The 25,783-nt window shown below is 43.0% G+C and overlaps 1 protein-coding gene across 13 annotated transcripts in view; it reads left to right on the top strand.

Moving 5' to 3' along the window:
• The window catches only part of NHSL1 (NHS like 1), a 162,150-nt gene that overhangs the window by 97,911 nt on the left and 38,456 nt on the right, over nt 1-25,783 (top strand). For 11 of the 13 annotated variants that reach the window (XM_085217187.1, XM_085217186.1, XM_085217185.1 and 8 more), the window contains one exon: nt 17,908-18,060. In XM_085217187.1, coding sequence (XP_085073313.1) covers nt 17,908-18,060 — 153 coding nt within the window. Of the gene's footprint in view, nt 1-14,896; nt 15,394-15,455; nt 15,735-17,907; nt 18,061-25,783 lie in introns of those variants that run through there. The other 2 variants (XM_085217196.1, XM_085217193.1) reach the window with 2 other exon arrangements.

The raw sequence follows: 25,783 nt of genomic DNA on the forward strand, positions 1-25,783 counted from the left end.
GGGTATTGTGGTTATTATTAAAGGACTAAATAGGTAAAATGTATCTGCAAGTGAGGAAAACATCCATGTTTTTCTTACTCTTTTAGAGAATGAGGAAATTGGGAAGAATCTTGCTCTGAAAAGAACATATTTTGACTTAGAAAATGTGTGTAAATACACAGGTGTGCCAGCGAAGTTAGAGCTGCATGGTATTGCCCTCATGCATGCGTTCTGATTGTGTCTGAGAGGTGTTGAGCGTTTGCTTTCAGCTCAGTAGTGCTCCTCCTTAGCAAAATTACTGGTTTAGTTGAGTGGAGCTGTTGACATGGTGCTCTAATTGAAAGCCATAGAAATAATTGGTGGATGAAAGGACCAGGAGAAATAAGAAAAAGGTCTGAAACTCAAAGATCTTTAAAGTAGCTGATGAGTACTTAAAGAAACCTGCTTGAATAACCTTGGGTCTCTAAAGTTGTTTTCCTCCTGAATGTGAGAAGAAAGAATTCCTGAATTGTGATGACTCTCTCTTTTTCAAATCTGTATAGTTTCTTGTTTCATTAGCAAATACAGATGGGGAAAAGGAGAGAGCCTAGGATAGACAATGGTAATGCTCAGCTGTTTCACTTTTAGCCTTATTGCCTGCCTTCGTTTCTTTCTGACCACCTAAGCAAAGGCACCCAGCTGTTCATGGAATGGTTGCTCTAAAAAGTGTTTTAGAGTGATGAGGGCAAAATTTCACAAGACAAAGGAACTTTTTCCTGGAAAAAAAAAAAAAAAAAAGAAAAACAGCTGGCTGGCTTTCTTACACTAGACTTTTTTTTTTTTTTTTTGAAATGTATTGATACGTGCACAACTGTGTTGATTTTCTTTTCCTCATTAATGTTATGCTGGTCATCTGACAATGTCTAATTACTGCCAGATCGATAAATCTAGCCACACAGTGCTAACACTGATCAGTGAAATACCACATGTCTGCTTTCTGTTATGCTCCACGTACAATTTCATGGCCTCTGTATTCTGGGAGAGCTATTAGAGAGGCACCCAGAGGTGATGGGAAGCCACCCCAGTGATGCTGCAGAGTGGGACATGACCCCCTCAGTACTATGCCAACCAGGGGGAGGCCTTTGGTGGCTGCTGTTGCATTGTATTATAAAAGGTTGGAGACTGAAGTAGTTGGTTTTGCATGTAAATAGTTGAGTCTCTTCAAGGCACCTTTCAGCTTCTTCGTGGGTGAGAACTTGGTGGCTTCGGAGTTTAAATAATACAAACAGCTGTGTGGAGAAGTGCCTAGGAAATTTTTTTGCATCTAAATAACGGGATTGAGATCCCAGGTATGCAGTGGGAGTGTCTGCTCTCCTTGTCCAAGTGCATTCATTTTGTTGGCATTGCTTCAGTGTTTTCCTAATGAAGAGAGAAGAATTCCTTTAAGTACTATTGACTATTTTAAAAACTGTGCAAACTACTTCTATAGTTTGGATGATCTGTAATATAGCACATATATAGGCAATTCAGTGATTTAGTTGTGACCTACCAAAGCTTTTAAAAGTAGTTTCTGTCCCCCAGTGATAAACTTTTACATATTGAAGAATTTATAGTTGATTCTCATGGGTTGAGTTTCACTGGTGTCTGGTACAATCCTGGGCAGCCTGATCTAGTGATTGGCAATCCTGCCCACAGTGTGGGAGTTGGAGATCGATGATCTTTGGAGATCCCTTCCAACTTAAACCATTCTGTGATTCTGTATGCATTATGGACCACTGAAGCTTCTGTATGTAATGCTGAGTCCTCTAAACTGTGCACTGTAAGATCAGCTAAGTGGTTTCTGCCTTGGCCATGCCAGTACCAGTGCCCACGCTTGTGCCGAGGTGCCAGCCCTGCCCCCTGGCTGCCTTCCTTTGTGTTCCTCCTCAGCCCATGGAGACAAAAGAATGGAAATGCAATTAAGCCATCAGTTAAGTGTTATTGGTTGGACAGGTCCTATTTCTCTTTGAGATAGGGAGACCTGTGCTGCTTTTAACCTCTGTTAATGTTTATTTTAAGGAACAAAAGTGTTTCAGAGTGGAAGTGCTTTCTGGGAATGGGTCAAGTGATAGCTGCTAAGCACAGCAGGTGCTCATTGGCTAGCATTATCTCTGGTGATAACGGCCTCCATGGGAACCCCATCGTAGAGGTTTCACAGGCAGAAAATGCCCTGGGCAGCATTGGGGTCGTTTGCAAACACAACAGCGGCCCAAGTATTGAGCTCCGTGCCTGGGGGCAGTTTCCTCATCGAGAAGTGTTTAGTCTCTGGTACTCCTTCTCACTGCAGTGCTGCTGTCGGACATGGGCTGATGTGGGGAGAGCTGGGATAGGGAGCTTGGGGCTTATTTTATTATGCATCTTATTCAGTTTTATTTCTTTTTATTATTATTATTATTATTATTCACGTGTGCGTTCAGGTTGGGGTGCTGCAGCCACAGCCACCAAAGGACCAGGTTAAGGTTTGGTGGCTTCGTTCAGCTGTTAGCAGTTGATCCACTGAAAATGTCAAGTAAGGGGGTGCATGACGTGAAGATTGAGCATTACCAACTTGGTCTTGTTTCAGCGTCTGTGATGTTGTTCCTCTGCTATCACTGCAGTATTCATTGAAAGTAGGCAATGCACGATTGAAACAAGCCAGAATTCTGGAATACAGCTTCTCAGAGCCTTCCTACTTGGAGGAAGAACTGCCTTACAGTAGTGGACGGGACTAACAGCATCCAGGACTGTGGAACAACTCCAGCACTGTTGTGTGTCTGTGGTTAGTTTTCCTGCAGCAAAGCTGATCTGAAGCTTTGGGCTGACCAGGCCTAGCAGAACTGCTAAGGTGATTCTGTTTTCAATGTTAGCTGGACTGGGTGAGAACCTGCTGGCAGAGCCTGCTGCCTCCAAATGCTGCCACCTCCTGCTCAGAGCATCGCCTGCCTCTTGTGCTCAGCATCTCTGCTACGTGCTTTATCCAACTTCCTATGTTTAAAGGCATTTTATGCTAACATAGCTAAACTGTTGCATCAGTCTTGTTTTTTTTTAATGACGTTTTGCTAAGAGTTTTGGAGGCTTTTTCTTTCCTTCTTCTGCAAGCATGAGAGGGAACCAACTGCAGTATTGGATTACTTTTAATGTTTGTTGAACAGTAGCGTCAGTTATTGGAACTTTTTCCTCATGTTTTGTTGCCCAGTAGCTCATGAAAGAATGCTCTATTCTTTTTTATTCATTACCCTTTTGAGGGACAACAGTTCTGTCTTAGCTGTGAATCTGAGACCTTTCTGCATGATGTGTATTGTGTGGAAAACCATACAGAATTTGAAAGGATAATGACTAAATCTATTTATAAATTGATAGGGTGTTCTGAACCAAGTCAGGTATTTTATTCTTCAGTATTTATGTTTTTTTTCCCCCCAGTTTTTGTTCCCACAGCTATGAGATTTAAATTTTCCAATTAAAGGATATCATATTCATAAAATGCCAAAACCCTTGTGGCTTGGGAGGCTTCATTCTTTGCCATCTCATTGAGCGCAGTGAAACAAAGACTACATCGCTCTGCGTCCCTCCTGAACCCGGCCTTGCGGAGCACTGAGCACGTCTTTGTGGTCTCCCATGTCGTAAGTGACAGTGGGGCTCAGTCTCTGCTAGCGAGTGGCCGTGGTGGCTGCTCACAAAGCACGATGCAACTGGTTGGCCAGCCCAGTGCCCAGCTTCAGCTGGTGCTCCACGCCTGTGCCCTGCAGCTGGCACACACAGCGCAAACAAGGATGGTTTGTTTCTAAGGGAAGGAGGAACTTGAATATAATTGTCCTTGCACGTCTTAAAGAAGGTTTTTTTTTTTTTTTTTTTTTTTTGTTCTCCTTTTCTCTTGGTGTTCTTTGGGTTTTCCTGGAAATTTTGTTCATTTGGCCAGAAAAATCCACGAATACCTCACAAAGCAAAGGAACTTATTTATTTCTGGAAAGTTATTTCTCGTCTTGATTAAATAACAGCCTTTCTGTTGGGTGACACAGGGTCCTGTGTGAAGCTGGTGTGGCTGAGGATGGTGAGGTTAGCTGGTGGCTAATATGGGCTCAGAAAGCTCCTCAGTGCTTCATTTGATTAAATCATAGAATCATAGAATGGCCTGGATTGAAAAGGACCTCAGAGATCATCTAGTTTCACCAACCACTAGACCAGGTGCCTAGAGCCACATCCAGCCTGGCCTTAAATGCATCCAGGGGCATCCACAACCTCCTTGGGAAACCTTTCCAGTGTATCAGCACCCTCTGAGTGAAAATCTCTTGGGATGGCAGGTACAGTGTATTTGCACATCTCACTGGGAGTTGCTTGTTCTGGTGTGCACTGTAGGCTCAGGGCTCTGCAGATCAGCGACTGCCTCCTTGTTCTGAGAACGGCTGCATGCCTGCCCTGTGCTGGTCAGGGCTCCTGTACTGCCGGACTCATCTGCGGTACTCCTGCAACAGAAATCTTCTTTGCTGCTCCCTTATTTTTTCCATGCCATCCCCTCTTCATAGAGTGCCCCTTCCCTTGTTTCCCCCCCCACGCTATCGGGAATCCAAAATCTTCAGTAACAACCCTTTGGAGAAATGCCTCTCCCATATTCTCTGTAAGAGCTCCATTCTGCCATTAACCCTTGAGTGGCTTGTGCAGGCATTTTGGAGGTGAAGCAGACGTGCACTTGGCTGTCCCCACAGCTGGCAGCTTATAAATCTGGCTCTGTGATACATTGTAGTGTTAATAAAACAAGACGTGTTTAAAATAATCCCAAATGCCAATAGGCTTAGTGACATTTAAGCGTGAGTGATGCTGCAGACAAAAGCTGTATGTCTTAATTTGTCTAATTATGTTGTAACATGCAGAGCAGCTGCTTGTGTGAACAAAAGCAGTTGATCGCACCATTTTATTAATTGCATATTAATTGCTGCATTCATGTAACCATATGGGAAACAGCAGAAAGGAGGGAAGGCTACTTAGTCGTGGAGAGGAGAAAAGGAACTACCGGAGTAGAGTCATCAGGAGATGAATCTCAGAGTGATAGGGTCTGTGGAGTTTGCAACTGGGATCTGATTTTTAGAACAAATTTATGAGATTTTTAATTATTATGTTTAAAAGAGGTTTGAGTAGTAAGGATTGTGCCTGAAATGACAGCTGCGTATTCACGGAAGCACTCTGCAGGTTGGCTTTGGATTCATGGGGTACTCTGCTGGAGCCAGGCCTGCAGGCACCAGGCCATCTGTGTCTGTCCCTATGGGGATATGCACTCTGCTGGGAACAGTCTGCCACAGGAGCAGGGCTGAAAGAGCCAAACAAGGCACAAAAACTTGTACTTCTTGCAATTTTATTGCGAACCCGTAGTCTCTTTGTCTAGCAGTGTCAAGCTTTGAGCTGAGCTGGGCTTCCTAGAGCAGTGTTTTCCATCTTGTTAAGATGGAGTAAAAGATAAAAACCTTGAAGCTGTGGGGTTACTTGTGCACAGTACCCACAGCAATGAGCTGGCTACTGTTGATATCTGACATTGCCTTATCTTGCAGAGTATTGAATGATGTAGTTCCTTCTGAAAGTGAGACTTCAGAAGCTGCTCTATGCTCCCTTGTAGTGCTGGGTGACTCCAGGATGTGTGGTGGTTCTGTCAGGCAGAAAATGTAGGTTACGAGTGCCCAAGTGGTGACTCCTCTCCTCTCCCACCCCCAGACTGTATTAGCATGGTCTGGTGGGTCCCGGTGTGCTGAGAAAGTGGGGTCAGCGCTGCAGATGGCAGCCTCTGTGTGCAGTGGTGGGCTGCTCTCCTCTCCCTTGTACACATCAACTATCTTTATTTTTTGGGGAATTTAAACAGTGCACTGGAGGAAATAACCAATATACAGCTCTTGTTATTTGAGTATTAGCTCATTTTAGACTGCCATCTAAGCAGTATATAGTAAAAAGGGGAAAACGATCAACTTCACTTCCTTTGTTATAGAAGATACTGTTATGTTTTATTTTTTTCACTAACACTACAGATCTCCTTCGGAGGCAGGTTACATGCCTTTTGTGTTCTGTATGCGCTGATTTAGGGACTCAGAGTTGCTGGTTGCTTAAATGTGTCCACTTGGGTAATGTAAAATGAGTATTTCCTGTAGAAAAGGATGAGCTTAGTCTCACCTCTTTACCAACAGATGGTATTTTCCTTGCATTGCAAAGTCTCTCTGAAGAGCTGCAATTGGGAGAGATTGGTTATTTAAAAAAAAAAAAGAGGAGGGGCAATTTGTTGTTTTAATTTACATCTCGTGCAGAAAATACAGTATTCAAATTCTACTGTAAAGGCACAAGGATTGCACAGTTAATAAATTAATGACAAACAATTGAAAAGTATTCTATCTATTGTAAGGATATGTGGCGCCAAACAATAAAAATCGTATTCTTGTGCCTACCCAGAAATTGGGACACAGAGGCTGGTTATCTTTTTCATCAGAGGAGTGCCTTACGTGGCTCATCACAGCTACATCTCAATTGATGCTGTAATACAGTGCAATGGGATCTGGATTGTGGGGATGATGCATGATTGGAAAGACGCAGCTTGAATTTTGGATTGCCTGTGGTGCTTGCAGCTACAGCAGTTACAAACACAGCATCTCACTTGTCGACTGACCTGGAGTCGTTGGGAGAGAATAAATCTGAAACCCCAGGATGCCACTTCTGCAGCCGCAACCGAATGGTACTTAATCAGCCTCAGCACATCTTCTGAGCACACGCAGACATGCAGGGGGCTGAGCATTACTAATTTAAAGGCAGAATTCCTCAGAGTATTGCTTAGAGCTGTTGGGCTGCAGGTCCTCTCTTCTGTTTGGAAACTGTCCTTCAATTTGCTGGCAGCCACATCAGTTGGTAGCTTCGTCTTGTCCTCACTAGGGGAATATGAACAGGCATTGCTTGGAACAGAACTTTGGGAGAAGGCAGAAAAATGTGTACATACTGCGGTGGTCACTCACTGCCCAACCTGGGCATCTTGACTCCCCATTCTTTTGATTTCTGATCTGAGCCGTACTGACTGCTCATACTCCTCTGCTGTAGTGCTCAGGCTGGCCAGCTGTCTTTCAGGCATTTCAGCAAGGAATTTAGGAACAGGGAGGTTTGATACAAACGGCTGCAGAGGCCCTCTGCTGCTTTTGAATGGGAAAGTGTCACACTCCTCCCTGAGCATGTTTGTTACTGCCTGAACACGTTACATAAATGTCTTTCTACACCTTTATGACCTGTCTCTATTTAACCTTGCAATTGGGCAGCACTTCCAAAGGGAGGTTGCCACCTCTGCCTGCTGAATGACCCCTCATGGCTTTTCCAGCACCTGCCTTCAGTGGGCTGCTGTACTTTCGTTTGCCACAGTGAGCCTGGCGGTGCAGCCAGAGCAAGGGACAGTGTGAGCAAGTCCCCAGACAGATGGTGGGAGCCATCTTTAGGGTAAATAATTGATAGCATTAGAGAAAATACACTGCTTTATTCCCAGTAGCTGAAGGTGAGTGCAGGCTTTTTCCCCATGTGTGATACTTCCTTGTCCTGTCAGGGCTTAAGTAATCAGAAGAGGAGCAGGATGCTAATTGCCCTGACAGAAAAAGCACTTCTAGGGCTAATGTGAATACAATGCTTTAATGTCTTCATTTTGGACCAAAGTTTGCTTAGTGCTCTATTGCAGTGTCCATAAAAGTTATGATAGGCTAGACCTACTTTTATCATAATCCGTAAAGACAAAAATAAGGAAGAGGATCTTCATACATAATACATTTTGCAGAATATTTTTGAGAAAAAGATAGCTTTAGTTTTATTGATTTGTTTTCCTGAGGTGTAAACTTTATTCACATCAACTGTTATTGAGCCCCACCTTCTCCTTTACATTCAAGTCATCTCCTTTCCAGGCTGGAACCTGCCCTGGGACTGCTCCCAAAGGTTTCTCACCTGGTCCTTCCAAGTCACTCCTCTCTTCTCTCCCCAATAGCTTGCAATGCAAAATGCTGTCCAGGTCCCGTTCTGCAGTAGCTCAAGCCGTAAGTAATGAATAATTCTTTAGACAAATTTGTAACCCAAAGTTGAATTTGGATAATTGTAAATAGTTAAAAAAAATGTAGCCACTGGTAAGCACGATAGTTTTATCAACTGTCTGGAGATGCCAGGGCTTGTTCATAGTCATTTGCATAGCAGTAGTTAAGTACTGATATTTCTTTGCTACTTTCTCCTAAATGCCAGATACTGGTATGTTTTAAGAAAAGCTGAGCTGGAGAAGACAGGTGTTTGTTGAAAGCTTGTTCTCTAGGCCAGAAAACTGATGATATTTCTGCACATTAAACCCCTTGATGTTAAAACTTGACTGATTTTTCAGTTTTCTGGCATTCTCTGCCCATAGCAAGGAATAACTAGCTTCTCCAAAACAAGAACTGTAGAGATCTATAATAGGGGTCCTGTATGAGAAAGGGGGCACTTTCTTTTCCCTTTCTGGAAGGATGTGGAGGCAGAAATGGTGGGCCTAATTCAGGAGTAGAGAGAATCTCTGTGTTTTTGGTTTTGTTTTTTTTTTTTTGTCTTTTTGTATATAATCTTTTGGTGAAGTAGATGGTGAGGCTTCCGTTTGAATAATGCCTCCGCATATTTATTTATTGAAACCATTGCCATGGTATTAAAAACCTTGATAGCTGGTGTTCCCACAGGTCCACTCTGAAGATGTTTGGTGTAAGGCACTTTTTCACAGAAGCATCACTTAAACCACCAGGTACATTTTGCTAGCGAGCAAATGAAGAGTAGCTCTTCAGCTGTGAATGCTGACCGAACACAGCACTTTGGGAGGTTTGCTGGATTTTGTATGATGAATAGGAAGGGTATTTCCATCTCTGCCTCTCTTAATCTTTAAGTTATCATCCACATTATAAATTTTGAAAATGCTACCAATTAGAAGCATGAACTGGTGAGACTTCCCTTTCAATTTAAAGTATTTGTTGAGAGTTTCTAAAAAGAAGATGCTGGCTACACAAAGGTCATCTTAAAATTTGTTCTCCAGGTCAGATCTATTGGTATTTGATGATGTCTGGGGTGGACAGATGGCATGGGCAGCCAGAGCCATCCTCTGGAGATGCTATGGCATGGATGTTGGCTCATTATTTTCCTTAGCAGCTTGAAGTAGACCACTGACTCTGCAACACCATTATTAGATGACTATTACATAGGCAGGATCAGTTTAGTTGGAGGATGTTGTTTTTCAAGGTAGATTGTGCCTATATTTAATTGAAACGTGCTCAGCTTTTCAGATTTTGTCAATATTAACAACTTCAGGGAAAGTACCAAAATCCATCAGTTGTTTGTGAACCTTAGCTTTTAGTTGTCATTATTCTACTGCACTGTACATATGCACTTTTGGGGGAATTTTTGCAAGTTTCTAACTAAAATGCAAAACTTCTTCTCAAGTTGCTGTGTGAGACAGAGCAAGCCTTGCTTGATTTTTGAATTAACATTTGTCTGAAGGCTGCTAGGTTGGAAGGATTTTAGATTTTTTTCATGTATAGATTGCAAACTTCTTAAGAAGCTGAAGGACTTGCCACTCTAATTTTATAAGTGTCTCAGAGCTTAAAAATATGTGTGTATATATATCTGCTGTTTCCTTGTCCCAGGATAATCCATATATAACTACATATGTTGCAAAGTGAAATGTTGGGAGGGGGATTGAGGTATGCTGCAAGAATTCTTTCTGTGACTTTAAATAAGTGAAATGAGTGGGGAGTGTGTCCCCTTTGGGACACTCCTAAAGAGAATGCAGACTGAGATTAATTTAAGAAATCTGTTGGATATTAGTGTGGGTCCACAAGTGTGCAGCTGCTGAAGATGGAATTACAGACCCAACCAGGAGACAGCACAGGGCAGAAGTTTGTGCAGTCTGGTTTTGTTGGTTTCACGTGGTGATGATGTTTTTTCCATCACTTACTCAGAGAAGTATCCTTACTATGCATTTCTAGAGCAAATAAAAGTCGAGATTTTGTAAAGATGAGATTTTGTAAAGATGAGTTTACTTGCTGGAGTCACTTTTGCTCAGTTCTTGAGGAGCATTAAGGTGGGTTTGGAATTTAAAATCAGAATACTTTCCGGTGAAATTTTAAAGGAGTGTTCCTATGGAGAGAGAGCAAAGTACTCGTCTGGGAGCTGATGTTGTCTTAGTTCAGAAATGGCCAAAGGAAAGAGGATTGTGCCCTGCAATTCAAAACAAAGACATTGAACAAAATCGCACATTCACTACCATTATCTGTGCTCCTGTCTGCAGATACAGTGTCGGGAGATGCTCTAACCACAAGAAGTTTCTCTTTTGTCTGCATGCAGCTCTGCCAGAATTCTCCCTTTTCACTCTGGTGATGTGTTTGCATGACAGAGGATCTGTGGCAAGATGTTTTGAATTGTAAAAGGAATGAATTAGCTTTATTGTGCTGTGACCTAAATAGGATCATCAGATCAATCAGTCTGCTGCTTTTCTGTCCTCTCCGGCTTAGGCTATGCTGCTTCTCTGTCTCGCCTTCCCCGGGCAGCCCCCGTTGGATGAACATATCGGGGGTGGGGGCTCTCTTCAGGGGCAATACCTTCCCCGTTGTTGCCTGCTTGGAGACACTCGGCGTCCCTGCGACTTCGATGGTTGCACTGGATGATCTTAGTGATCTTTTCCAACTTTAACGATTCTGTGATTCAGCGAGCCACGAGTCCCTCTCGTCCCTTGTGGCTGCTTTGGGGTGAAATACTCCTCCTCCTTTGTTCCCTCTCGCCTTGCAGTCGTGTCCTCCTCTTCCTCCCGATGAGTCGATGAATGGCGATTTCTTGCTGGCTGGGGAAGTATCGTGCTTCACGAGGCCGAGGGTGCCTTGAAAGAGGCCATTGTGAGTTGGGGAGAGGAGGGTGGCTGATGGCCCTGCCTGGGGTGGGCGGATGGCCTCTGGGGGAACACTTTTGTTCTCCTGAAAAGTACCGGGAGATGGCCAGACACGATTGGCTCTGAGAGGAGGGGAAAAAGCCTTTATAATCATAAATTATTGATTCCTGTAGTCTAAAGGGGCCTAAAAAACAAATGATATCATGGGTGAAGGTGGCCAGAGCAGGAGTAAAGTTTGGGCAAAGCTGCATTCAGCATTTCTTATTACAGGCGCTTTATGCTTCTTCTCCTGATCACAGAGCTCTCAAGTAGAAGTCAAGGCATGGTTTTTAGGGTGACTTGGTGTTTATCTGGAACCAGACAGAGCCTTGTAACTTGCAGGAAGTGCTTAATCTTTGCTCAGGCTTGCCCAGCGAGCTGGTGAGGTGCTGGCTCAGTCTGGCAGCTGCTTGCCCTGGCATCTGTAGCTGTGTGGAGGGACAGACAAAGGTGATGGGGAGCAATCCTGAGCATCTGGCCCAGCCCTGCAGGAACACAGTGACAGTGGCTTTACCAGCAGTGTTCCTTGCGTGCTGCCAGAGCAGCATGGTGGGAACTCGCTGCAAGCCTATCTCATTCTTTAGAGCACATCTGCTTAGCAGCATTTTATCTTTCCCCTTTGGTTATTGTGAAGAGATGCAGTGGAACAGCTCTCACATGCAGTTCCCAGCTCAGTTGCACATTCTTACTTTATTCCCCTGCCTAAAACATCACTGATGCTACATATTTGTTTAGTGGAGGATTTTTCTGTTGCCCGAATAAATTTCTAAGGCTGACAGCTTACAGTTTGAGATGGTGATACATCTGTCTGGTAGTGTTATTTCATGAATTTCATATCTGTTGCGCTCATCACTTCTTAAAAAAAGTAGTGGTAACATTTCTCAGCATCCTCAGCACATCAGGTGCAGTGGTGCAAGGTGCAGAGTATTGAGTTACAAATAGGGCAGGGGCCAGGGCCCTCTCTTCCAGGCCCCGGTGGGTGGTGTGAAATATTTCTGTGGAAGCTGCATATGTACAGATTGTTTCTTGGTTGCTAATGTTTTGTGTTAATGGGAATGTCAAGGGGTGGCAGTCCCAGATGGCTGCCGTGGAACAGGTCAGCTGGAAACCTCCCTCCAAAGAGGGGAGAGGGGCAGAGGGTGGGGGGCTGCAATGTTCCAGGCAATCCCTGCAGACACAGACACTCATCTGTTCTCATATGCCTATCGAGGACATTGATGGTCTTTACTATAAATGAGGCTTAAAAGCAAAACCAATAAAAATCATTTTGGTAGGAGAAAAGGAAGCACAGTTAAGCTGATCAGGGCTTGAAAGCTGCTATGCATGAACCGAAAACACAGTTTTGCCAATGACAGTGTGTTCACGATTTGAAGCGACTCCTGTTTGCCTCTCCTATTTGCCCTGGTCTCTGACTTGTTTGTTAGGATGGAGCTTCTTCTAGGCTAAACTTCTAAACTAAATGATCCCTCCAGAATTAGCATTTGCTGGAATCTTCCAGCAGACTTTGTGTTGCTTGTGCTTGTATCCATGTGAGATGGCAAATGAGCGTCACCATTTTTCTGAGGATACGGGAAGGGAGGTGGTAGGTTAATATTAACTAGACCAAGGTGAGCTAGCAGGTGTGCCAGCAGCCCCTGAGTCACTGCTTGTAAAGAACTGGTAGTACAGCATGTGCACACCTGCTGCTGGGGCTGGTGTTATCCCCCCAGAACAAACTAACAGTCTTTCTGCCAGGGTGGTTTAATTGTTATTTTGTTTTGCTTGTGTGTATCTGATTTTTACTGTTGGGTTGGCAATATATATTTTCTTTAACAGTCTTATAGAGAAGCCCACTTAGTGCATGCTTTGTGCTCTGAGAGAACTATCATCAGAGCCAACTGTTACGCCATGAAGTTTTTTTAAAGGGTTGCATTGAGACAACATGCTGAATTTCATGGAAGCCACTGGATTTGCATCCAGTGGAAAAGAGTTTTTGATGATTGTTTACCCAGGGCGGGCTGAAAGATGTGAGTGCCAGCACCAACTGGCATTTCTCTTGAGGAATCACCTCCTGGTACTGATTTTTGATGGTTGGCCACTTTACCAGCATTGGCCACAGGGAAGATGGAGGGAAGATGAAAGGCAGACAACATCCTATGTTTCTTACTGGTTTTGAATAACTTTGTCTGGAGATCAGGGCTTGATGACTGCCATTAAGTGCTTGTTTTCAGAATGCTTCTGGCTAGAGAATGATCGAGAGCAACCCTCAGGTTGGATAAGCTGCAGCCCATGGTGAAAAGAGAAAGTTCAAAGTAGCCTTAAAACATGTCAGTACACAGGGACCTGAGCCTGAAATGGGGATGAAGCCCATCCATGGGACTTGGAAACCTCTGAGAAATGCATAAAGGCCCTGGAGACAACCTGTGTCACTTCCAGAAGCACAATGTCCCACACTTGACAGCTTGAAATGTTTGCCTTTTCCTTTGCAAATGGACTGTAGTTCTTCTACAACTTAGAGACACTACATTCCCCAAAAGATCAATGCCACATTAGGAAAGGAGTCCTCACCTCCCACGTGAGCCACTGCATGGCAGTGCTGCTGGAGATACGAACGGAGGCATTCTGGACCCACCTTCACGATGTGTCCAGTGAGAGTGCATCTCAGATGGGTTTAATGATGAATGGGTAATGGTAAAACGCTAAGGGGGATAGTGTTGTGTGATTTCAGAGAAGAAAACAATTAATTGCTTTGTCAGGTGTTAACTGTTTAAACATTACCAAAATCCTTAAAAGAAGTGATTGCCAGGACCCCACCAGCTTGCCACGTACTTGGGTAATCCAGTTTCTAGCACGTAACAAAGATGATTTAAGTTCAACTCAGACAATTCTGTGATTATGTGGAAAGTATCCTTAAAGGTCACTTAGTCCAACCTCTCTGCAGTGATACTTTTGGACCTGCTCCCAAAGCGGAATGCTCACAAGTCCATGGGGACATGATTTAGTGGAAGGTTGTTAGTTAGGATAGTATGGTTAGGTCATGGTTGGACTCAATGATCGTTAAGGTCTTTTCCAACCTGACTGATTCTATGAAGCGGGATATCTACAAGAGTTCATAGAATTGCTCAAGGTTGGAAAGATCATCAAGTCCAACCGCAACCTGACTATACTATCCTAACTCTAATAACCCTCTGCTCAATCATGTTCCTGAGCACCATATCCAAATGGTCTTTGAACGCATTCAGGGATGGTGACTCAGCCACCTCCCTGAGGAGCCTATTCCAGTGCTTCATCCTGAGAGGCAGCACCTGCTTCATTTAGGATGAAGTCTACAAGTCAGGAAAAGATTTACAGAGCATTTGCGCAGGGGGAGGTGACAGTTTCAAGTCTTTGATGTGTGAAACAAGGTAATATATGAATGAATAGCCATCTTGTTATCGGGGTTTTGATGTCAGGAGCAGTTTTTGTGTAAGTTGTGTGATGGAAATCTAGCAACGTAAAGGCACCATGGCACAGTGAGGCAGTCTATGGGAGCAGCTGGAAGGTCCTACTGCTCATGGCAGTTCATCTATCAAACCCATGTTGTGAGTGCACATCCTATGGAATTGGGGAAATGCTGCTAACACCAGTAGTGTTCAGATGCCGGTGGAGGCACTGTGTTATTTGCTGAGTAGTACTGAATATCGGGGATATGGTGAAGCTTGGATTGAGTTCTTGAAGAGCATCTGCTTTTCACGCTGCAGAGGCTGCGTGTCCTGCTGCAGCTTTGGGGTCAGCCCCAGACCCCCGCTGCCGGCTGTTTTCTTCTCCCTAAGGAAAAATCCTTGCCATTGTTAACGCGAGGCAGCTTACATTGTGATGGAGGGCTCGCTCCTCGAGCCTTAACATTGTGCGAAGGGCACGCCCTGCTGAGCACATTGATGCAAAAAATAAAAGCCTTGGGCCGGGGGTGGCGGGGAGGGGCCGGGCGGAGCGGCCGCTCCGCCCGGCCCCTCCCCGCCGCCCCCGGCCCCGTTCCCTCCCCTGGGCACACCGGGCACGGCCGCCGCAGCTATGGGCAGCAAAGGGATCGCCTCCCAAACCCTTCCTTTCCGCAGCCACCCATCTTGGAGGGGATGAGGAGCGCGCAGTGAGCCCCAAAGCCGGATTTTTTTTTTTTTTTTTTTTTGGTTGTGAATAATAATTAACTTCCCCCCTCCCCGTTTTGCATATGGAAAGTGGCTGTCGCCAGCCCACGGGATTGCACTTGAAGAGGAGGCTTTGAGGCTGAAGAATTGGAAATGGTTCCGTGCGTTTAGATCCAGACATATCTAAAGTTGGGATTTAGCGGGGAAAAAAGGGAGGAGGGGGAACTCTGAAGAGGAGAAATCGGTGCGGTTTCACCAGGATCGGTCCGGAAACCAGTCACCTTTCTGCGGCTCCGGCTTCTTACTGATTTTAAGCTCCGAGATCGCAGCAAAACACCTTGAAAATGGTGGTGTTCATCAACACAAAGCTTAAATCTCTCATGAAACTTTTCAAGAGGAAGAGTAAGTAGCTGTGCGTGCTGGCGGTCCTTGTGGGGAGCAGCAGAGCCTCGCAGGAGAGCGCGGCTCTGGCTTCTGTGCTGTGCTGTTGTGATTTATGCCACTTTGTTGAATACTTGGGTATGTGTAGAGGCAGCCTTATAGGATGTCTGCTTAGGGCTTCTGGGTCAGTTCCCGTGAGGCTCTTTGTGTGGTGGGGGCAGCAGCCGGACTCGCGGGGGTTGCCCGTGGGTGCAGGGTGTGGGGAGCGATGTTTGGGGCGGTCTCCCACTTGCCCTGCACTGCCCCGCTGCTTCTGCTGGGAACGTCTTTAACACCTGACCTAGCGACGGGATGGATTTCAGGTGAATTGCAGTTCTTTATTTAATTCGTGAAGGTGTACGAATTGCACGAGGGAGCGAAGTTTGGGAACATACTCTGCGTTTCTGTGCAGCGGGTTTGTTGGGCACTTGTGGTGAGCAGGAGCCGTGAGTTTTGGTGTGGCAGGCCTGGCTGCCCCCTCCCTCCTCCCACAGTCTGGAATGGGTACGTCAGTCTGTGGTTGGACTGGGTGATCCTGAAGGCCTTTCTCAACCGCGATGAGTCCATGATTTTATGGCAGGGCGCTGAATAAACCTGCTGTCTGCCCTAGGGCAGGGCCGGGCGCTGCCGTAAGAGAAGGGGTGGTGTCTGGGTGGGTGGTGATAGATGTGCCCTCTGGTTACAAGGACACCTGCACCCATTGCTAAGGGATGGGCGGGGTGTGGGATCAGGCTGTCCTATGGATGGAGTGACCAAGAACCATTCTTCAGAAACTTTCTGAACTCTGACACTAATCTTAAATGAATTTCCACACTTTTTTTCTTTTTTTTTTTTTTTAAGGACTTTCCTGATCCCCACATCCTTTTAGGACAAAGCAGCATTGTGTTTTAGATAGGTTTTGAAGTTTAAGGCATAGCTTATGATCTCTAATGAGCCCAGATTATTTCCATCCAAGCTCATCCCGGCAGATGCACTGCATTAGAGGCAGAGCCATTTCTCAGGCACCAGTAGACTGTGGCTCCTATTACTTCCCAGCTTCTGCACACTGCAGGAACATCGCTGGTGGGTGCTGCAGGCAGCCAGCAGAGCAAGGGAAGATGTGGGGCTGCTAGCAAGGCCAGTGCCATAGGGCTGAGCCAGCAGAGCAGGTGCTCTGAAGGAGACGCAGCTGTAGTGGTTTGGTTTTTTCCTGCTTCAGAGAGCTAAAAGCAAGGATATGTAGCATGCTGGCTGAAGGCCAAACAGTGCCTGGGGGATTGTAAAATATGACCCCCAAGTGCCCTTTTCTTCTTATTAAGGGGTGGGGGGATAAGACCATTCAACTGTAAAAGTTTTTATTGATGATAAACTTTAAACAAAAGGTAATGGCTCTTTCTCAGGAAAGATGAATGATAGTGCATAAGTCTAAGATTTGTTTATGGCTGATTTGTTACTGGCGGTCTGTAGGGAACTTTGAACCTGAGCAATGTCATTGTGGTGTTTTCATAGATGTGCTGGTTGGGAAGAGGTGACTGATGCCATCCCTACTCATTCCTGCTGTGCTCTGAGCAGTGTTTGCCTGTTGAGTTGCTGTTGTCCAAGCCTGCTTTTCACTCATGGAAATGTAAAGAAACTGATTTGTTGACTTCAGTTGAATTTGAGTTCCTGGCTTGTGTGAGTGTGAGGTCAGAGAAGGTTATTTCACAATACAAATAAACCTGTCCTAATCTCTCATGGTGGCTGTCACATTTTCAGGGTCACCCTTGAGCTGGAGGAGGCTCCTGGCAGGATCAGGGACAAGAAAACTGATTTCATGATTTCATTTGCAGCGACTGGGAGTTTGTGGGCAGAAAAATAGTCTCACAGGTCCACAGTAATTGCATTAGCAAGTGAATACACAGGAGGATGGAAGGGTGTTTCCTACATGCTCTCGAGAGAATACATTTACCTCTCCTATGTGAAAGAAGGTTGAGGTACTGGGACTTGTTTAGCTTGGGGACAAGAAGGTTCTGGGGACACCTCATTGCAGCTTTCCATTACTTCAGAGGAGTTTATAAGAAGGAAAGGGCTGACTTTCTACTTGTTCTAATACTGATAGGATGAGGAGGAATAACTTTAAACTAAAAGAAGGGAAATTTGTTGCTGTTAGGAAGATATTCTTTACTCATAGGGTAATGAGGCAGTGGAACAGGTTGCCCAGAGAAATTATGGCTGCCCCATTCCTGAAGGTGTTTAAGTCCAGGTTGGATGGGGCCCTGAACAGCCTGAGCTGGTGGGTGGAAGGGGGCTTGGAACTGGATGGGCTTTAAGATCCCTTCCAGCCTAACGCATTTATAATTCCAGAAGTGAGAGGTCTTTTGACTGTTAACGAAGTAAGGGTCTAAATAATGTTTTGATAGGACCATGGTGATAAATGGCCTTCTCAATTTCAAGACGATGTGTGACAAAACATGTGTATGAAGTTACATGATAGACCTGTCTGCAGTAGCACTTACTTCTTTTTCTCTCTGTCTGCAGCTGTTTCCAACTTAGACGAAGAGAGCAGGTGGACCGTTCATTACACTGCTCCATGGCACCAGCAGGAAAATGTGTTTCTGCCTTCCTCAAGACCACCTTGTGTGGAGGACTTGCACCGGCAAGCAAAGCTGAACCTCAAGTCAGTACTGAGAGGTGAGATACTGCTGATACTAAAAACATGGTAGTTTTTGCCACAATCTTTGCAAACTTATCCAAGTTGTAGACTTCAGAAGAAACTTGTCTTGTTTTTCTGCAGCACAGCAAGAGCACTGAGTGGGGTTTACCAATAGCTTAAGTATTTTTCCTCTATCAAACAACAAGGAAGTTTGTTACCTGGTAGGGTGGTACTGTAGAATGGAGAAGTGGAAAACTTAAGGGTTTTTTTTTTTTTTTGCCATTTCCACTGAGTCTTTGAATTGCTTCAGACTGATGCCTTCTATTTATGCTTCAGTGTAAAAACCAAATCAGACGTATGTCATTCAGTAACTTCTGTTGCCATGCTGTGCCATTTTTTGACTGTGAAAAGTTGGGAAAGGGATTGAGGGCGGAGAAGTAGGGAATAGGGCACTTGCAAGGAATCACTGACTAGTGTATCTTATTCCTTGCAGAAGGGTGCAGTGCTTTTCTGAGGACCAATTTCTCACCTTTGTTGTGGGATGTGCCTGCACTCTGTGGTGCAGAAGACGCGGTGTTATGTTCGTGCAGCCTTGCGAACATGGGCAGGCTGGGAGTGTGCATGGAGATGGCTGTAGGAACAGCTGTCTATGGACTGAAAGGGAAATTGGAAAGTAGAGCTTAACATCCATGTTCGGGAAATTGTTAACACAAGAGTTTTCTTTACGTTGGTTATTTGACAAAGAGGATTTTCCGGCTAAGAGCCAGCTCATATTGAGTCCCTTTTCATTTCAGCTGGAACCACAGGTATTTGATAGCTTACAGAGTTAACTTGATTTAAAGGAATGGTGTAATTTTGTTTGCTTAACACTACATTTCTGCTTTTTAAACATGGAGAAAACTTCATTCTGTACGTGTGAATGGGGAAGTGTTTGGCTGCTATGTTTTATTTCACTTGCTGTTTCTCCGGTTAATTAATTTTTCACCATCTCTTACTAGTTGCCTTTTGTTATCATTTAATAGGGCAGTCTTGACAGCTGGAGTTATTAGCTCACGCATGGCTCAGCAGATAGCCTGTGTGTCCTCTGTACTTATTATTGGATTAATGCATTTGTGCAGTGCTTTAGCCTTGAAACATTTACTGTTCCCTTACAGATGTGCGAGTTCTTTCAAAAAAAAAAAAAAAAAAAAAAGATATTTTCCTCTTTTAGATTAAAAATACTACTACTTGCACTTAGCTTTTTGTATGCATTAACTACTCATTCATTTATTTTTTATTCTCTGCTTAAGTCCAGGCTAAAATGCTGTTCTAATTTTTTTTGTACTTTATTTTTTGTACTTTATCTGCATCTTCTACTTCAATAAATTTGGATCCAATATATTTTTTGAAACTGATTATCGTATGCTGCTTAGCCCAGCTTACACATCTGAAATTACTTCTGTCTGATGAGGTTTTTCTCTAGATCTGGTTCTCTTTATAGAAACAAAAGCTATTCAGTGCTACTAGAATTAACCAATTAGACATTTGTATTAAAGAAAACTGGCATGTGCCCATGGTGTAAGACTCCACTGACTGAGCTGAACTTCACTTTCTTACTTTCAGGGTAGTAGTTGAGATAGAGGGATGAAACCACGATGCTTTCAGCAGACCTCAAGCTCCTGACATAGTCAACAGAATTCTGCTTTCATTTATTTATGTTTTGCCTCATGCTCTTTCCCAGGCCATGTTTCTTTCCTAAGAGCAGTACCTTGCTGTGGCCTTTAGCTGCCCTGATTAGCTGCAGTGTGAATTTAGCACCATCGTCAGTAATTCCATTAACGTCTGTAGGGGGTCCAAGTAATAAGAGGGGTGCTGCTTGAAGTTTTATCAGTTTTACTCTTCAGTGAAAGAAGGAGGACGTTGATGCTACTGAGCACCTTTAGCTGATTAGCTCAAAAGTTCTGTACCTAAGGTTGAGTTTCATTCAACATATAAGTGTTATAGAAATTCTAATGTAGTTGTGACTGCTACTGAACTCTTATTCCACTTGCTGTTTCAGAAAAGGCACATTTTTCCGAAGTTTCTTAATGGGTAGAAAATAAGTTGCCTAGAGCTATGTGATTGTAGCATGGAAGACTGTAAGGAAAAGTAATGGTCCGTAGCAACTTGATTGCTGGCTATTACTTTGTTATTGCACTTGTCGCTGCCCCAGTGGTATAAAGTGGTATAAAGAGAGGTATAAAGCTTGGACTACTGATAGTAATTCACTTGTAGAGCATGACATTATTTAAACCACCTGGAAAGATATTGAATGTATAAAATCATTCAAAACAATTCAGTGAAGGTATCCTTTCTGCCAAGATGTTCTTATCCATCTAGATTCACCTCTAGCACTAACCAGATAAAATCCTGAGTAACTTTTAAAATAATAGAAGGTCAAACGTATTTACTCTGATACAATTTGAAAAGTTCAGCAGTTTTTTTTGATAGCATGGGTGTAGCCAAAAAAAACCTGCTGAAGCTGTCTGTCATATAGAAGAAATTTATGAGCACTGCTTAAGGGGCAAAAAACTATTACCACTGCCTTTTCTTAAGCTGGTTTAAAATTAAAATGTTGAGGATAGAGATATTACAAAACTTTGCCAAGAGCAATCAAGTTCTTTGGTTGGTGATCTCTGTGAACTCTTTGTACCTTTAGCAAAAGCAGTGCTGTGTTTGGAGAGGTGGGTTGTTTTTGTTTTTTTTTTTAAATGCTGCTGCTATTACTTGGTTTAGTATATTATATATTGAAATATCATTTGCTTATTGTGCTATGAGGTCACATGCAGCCTATGATAATAGATATTACATGGTGGGATTTTCTTTTTTTTCAAATTTTTGACTTATGAACTAGACTTCTACTGTGCTTTTTCTTTACAAAACTACTTTCAAGATAAATGGTGAGATTTTATGTTCAAATTTCTTCATAAGTAAGCGAGATAGAACTTTATTCTTATTTAGTTGTGCACATGTTCATGTATCATCTGCAGTTTAAAAAAAAAAAGGCAATATTTTCCAGTAATCTGAATTAGAAAATGAAGCACCAGGAACTTGGAAAGTTGGTAATGCATAGTTCTTATGTCTGTTCTCAACAACTGAAGTGATTTTATTGGGCTTTTATTAAAATCTAAAGTTGCTGTTGACTAAAAGCAATGGCTTGAAAAACGTTAAACCCAAACTTCATTATTTGCATTTGTTTTAAAATGAAGGCCTTTAATGTCTCTGCAGTGTCTTCAAGACTTAGCATAGTAGCTAGAGCAGAATAACAAGCTCAGCTACAAATCATCATCAAGGTACCATTGCTAAATGTTTTTAAATGTTTTACAAAATGATCCAGCTTTTTGCTTGTGATGGTAAATCCCATTATTTTAAATACCGTGTTTCCACTCAATAAAAGAAACTCTCCCTTTCTCAGGGGAAGCAGCCAGAGCATTGGAGCACCCAGTGGAGTAGTTGGGGTGACACATTCAGTGTCAAATGCATTCTGCTCATGGCACATGCTTCCCTGCCCCTTGGGCTCCAACTGGCCTGAGGTGGACTCTTGCTTATGTTTCCTTGGTCCACGTTCCAGGCCAAGGGGCCGAGCAGGTGTTTTACTGGAGTCAAAGGGGTAGCACTGCAATACAGCCTGTATGTCTGTCACTGGGCACTAGCAGATCTGGCTTGCTCTACAGTGCAGTAGTGCTTAAAGGACTGCTGTCTGGGAAAGTGTCTCAGGTATAGTGGTCTTTAGCTAGGAGCACAGATACATCAACACATAGCAATGATGCAAATATTTGAATAAGAGTAAATGGAGAATAATTCTTATTTTTCTGTGATATAGTCTAAAAATGTCGATGAGCAAGTCATTGAACATGAAGATGTGAGGAGGCCCACCGCAGTTGTAATGTGTCTTTATTTCACTACCAGAAGTGGGTGATAAGTGTGTCTGCATTCCAGACAGGTTTGCAGTGTGTTCACCTGGGTTTACCCAGTGTCCTAAAAGGAAAATCTAATCCAAACTGCGCTTGTCTCTGATAGTTTTGCAAACAGTGATGAAGTGAACCTGTTACTTGCCAGAACTGACTTGACTTCTGCTTCTTTTGAATTACCTTGTGCTCTCCAACAAATGTGTCAGCTGGAATGATGGGAAACGGAAGAGGACATTTAAGGCCTGATTTCCAAGGAGCAGTTGTCTTCCACTTCTAGCAATTTGCCATGTAGCATCCTTTTGATATAAAAATAAATTTAAAAAAGGCTGGAAAGACTGTCACTTGTTGCTGCTTGGCCATGAGTTGGGAGCTGGCAATAATAAAAGGAAGAAATGAAATAAACATGTTAGTGCTCAAGGGGAAACATAGCGAACTCTGGAAAGTGATCAGGCTTGAAGGTGATGGCCTGTTCCTCAAGGATCTTGGGAAGGCCCATGCTGCTCAGATCAAGTTGCAGATTAGGGATAATTTTTGTTGCATGCTGCTGTTGATTGCTTGGACTGGTTGTTGTTTACAATGGATTAAGGAGGCAAATCTGTACTGAGAAATATAAACCTGTAAATAGTGTGCACAGTCGGATATTCTAACTTTCATACTGGCTTTCAGGCTACAGCTGCAAAGGTTTTCTGCACAAGTGACTGCACTTTGTGTCTTTTTTCCCAGTGTAATTGTGTTGACTCGGACTTTGTATGTAGTATAGTGCTCGTTGTTCCTATGTCTGTGATGATTCATTTATTATCTCATCTTCAGAAGAGCTGGATTTGGCTGAGTGTAGCTTCTGTTTAGCTTTGTTGGCCAAATTCAAGGAATGTATTTAAGCAGCAGTGATTGAAACACTCGATTTGTTTTCCAGAAGACATCTGGTTAGCATTGTCAAATAAAACCGGATTTAAGTAGTTACTCATAAAGCCTCTATTGTGTCTTGCTGCAAGACCCTCCAGACAGGTATGTTTACCCTTTGTTTTCTCAGGGCATCTGCCAGATCACTGTTCAGATGAGCAATATTAGGGTCAGCCTTACTAGTCGATAATCCTGCTGAGAAGATTATGGACTTAAAATAATCTTACATTTCATTAAAGAGCTGCAAAGTAGTGGGGAACCACTTCATAATAACAATAGGCCTAGCTCAGGTTCAGAGAGATGCCAATATGTGAGCTCCCTACCAAATGGAAACCTTAATGAGGTAAAAGACTATTAAGGGCTAGGGGTAGACCATATGTTCCGGAAAGGCCTTGTAGCTGTAAAATAAAATTAAAATTAAAAAAAAAAAAAAAAGAGAGAAATCAACTTATTTCTAATTATTTTCGTTTCAGTAGCCAAATTTGTGCCAGTGATTCTGCTCATATATTCTGTTCTTTTTACTGTTTCTGAATTAATTCACAGTACATCTGTTGATGGTTTTGGCCAGATTCCATACTCTAACCACCCCCTCTAATGGAGAGTTTAAAAAAAAAAAAAAAAAAAAAGGTTATTCAAATTAAACTAAGCACTTGAATGCTGCTCTTATGCTGAAAAAATGAGTTACTTGTATTTGCCTATTTTTAGGTTTAATTGCATAGCACTATGCTGAGTGTAAAAACAAACAGGTAGGTCATATTGATTGGTTTCCTATATGCATTATAAAGTGATAGCTGTTCTAGTGAAAGTCTTAAGAAGTCTTAGTGTTTGTTTCGGTACACTAATGATAATGTATTCTCTTAAACCAGATTAATGTGTTTCCTGAGTATTTTCTAAGGTGAGTCAGTCAGTAAAAAGATACAGGTGAAAGATAATTAACTTAATCCCATTTCAAAAGTGTCTTCAGAGGAGAGAAGAAATTTAGTCTGTTGCTGCCATAGCTTCAGTGCTAGGTAAGCAACTTCCATCACAAGGAACATCAGAATTTCAGTTGTTTTCCTGTATGTATTTTTTCCTCCTTCCTCTCTTAGATTGGAGTTATAACATGTATAGAAGAAGCATGTATACGTGAAGCATTTTAGATAGCTTTAAAAGTTGAACATAGAGTGTTGTAGGAGAAAAAGTAATAGAAATCTCTATTTTCATATCAACCATGTCCAGTAGTCTAAGAAACAGCAAATATTCATAACAATACAAGAGGAAAAGATGATTTTTTTTAATGCCACCTTAAATGTCTTAAAACTTAAGATATCTTGTCACCAGTAAATGTAGTGGTATAACACTTGCAGAAATTAACTCAAGGCAAACAGTGATTTTGAGCGCTCTCCAGTGACAGCCTGTTAACAAATATCATCTGTAATGGCTGTAGCATTTTGGTGCCATTAGAAATTTTTTCTTTCTGGCTAAATCATACAGACCACCTGGGAAGCTGGGAGTGGGACTGCATTAATTTGTTTTTGAAAAGCTTAATGAAAAAAGGAATGGTCAAAGTTTGCATTTACTAAATCTGTAAAAGGTATTTTCACATTTCAGAGTTCCCGTTACTTTGAATCCTTTCTAAAGGCTTGCACCTGGTCTGGACCTTTGAAAAATAAATCTAACTGCATGCTTGCTTTACTTTAATGTTGCACTTCATGACCCATCCTTGCCCTTGTACAAACATTTGCTCAGCTGAGCCCTGAAGTAGCCTGGGGAAACTGGTCCGGAGGGGTGACCTGTTGTTGTGTCAGGAGCCTCTTCCCAGTGAAGAGCCCAGCTCGTTTATGAGGTACCCAGTGCCAGCACTAGGGGAGCGGTCACAAGCTGAAACAGAGGATGTTCCCTCTGTACACCAGGAAGCACTTCTGTGCTGTTCAGGTGATGGAGCGCTGGCACAGTTTGTCCAGATAAGCTGTAGGGTCTTCTCTTCAGAGATGTTCGAAAGCTGCCTGGACATGATGCTAAGCATCCTGCTCTGAGTCTCCTTGCTTAGTTAGGGTTTGGAGCAGAAGGGCCCAGAGGTTCCTCTACTGCCCTGTGATTCTGTAAAAACAAAACAAAAAAAAACGGAGGAAGAAATAGCAATATAAAATTGCATTTTGGAGAAGGAGATGTGGTAACAGGGCAAGTGGCTAGGTTGGCATAGGCTGGTATTACCCAAAGCATCTAGAAAGAGCTGTCGAGTGTTTTTCAACTGGGCTGTCATGGTAGTACATCTGTTGAAATTCTGGACTCATTAAAAATGGGAGTCTGAACAGAACAGCACACTGAATATATCACAGCTGAAGTTCATGAACTTGCTTTACAGTTAGAATTGGTCACAGTTCAGTTGTTACACAAGTGCATCATTGCTGTGGCTTTACAACATATTTTAAAGCTTTGATATAGAGCACTCCCTGTGATAATCAAGTTCTGCGGATGATATGGGGATTTATACATTTGAGGGAAATAGGATTTGATCCAAGCTGAGTGAATTTTTGGGAGGAATGAATATAAAGTGGTAGAGGCAAGCTGTCTGCCTCATTTAGATCCTGCAACAAAAATAGATGCTGCATTGGAATTAAATTGAGCTGTTCTGTTATTTTTTTTTATTTTTTTTTTTTAAGTCACATTTAGTGTGAGATCTTTGTTGAACACCAGATTGCCTTTGTACAGCTCTGCACATATACAGCCTGTTTCATCCACACAAGGAAAGCTGTGCATTCTTATCTGCACATTGCAGATGATACACTCATAAGGAGGCCCAAAGTGAAAGCTGGTGACTTTAGCTAGCTTTACCAACTTAAAGAGACCTTTGAACTAGAGTGTCTGTTTTAATTACGATTTCAGGCTTTATTATTCTTCTCAAGCTTTTTATCTTGGAAAATTACCTCCTGAAATTCCCATTAACTGCTTC

The sequence above is a fragment of the Meleagris gallopavo genome, chromosome 2 (genome assembly GCF_905368555.1).
Source record: "Meleagris gallopavo chromosome 2, MGAL_WU_HG_1.1, whole genome shotgun sequence".
Classification (NCBI taxonomy): domain Eukaryota; kingdom Metazoa; phylum Chordata; class Aves; order Galliformes; family Phasianidae; genus Meleagris; species Meleagris gallopavo.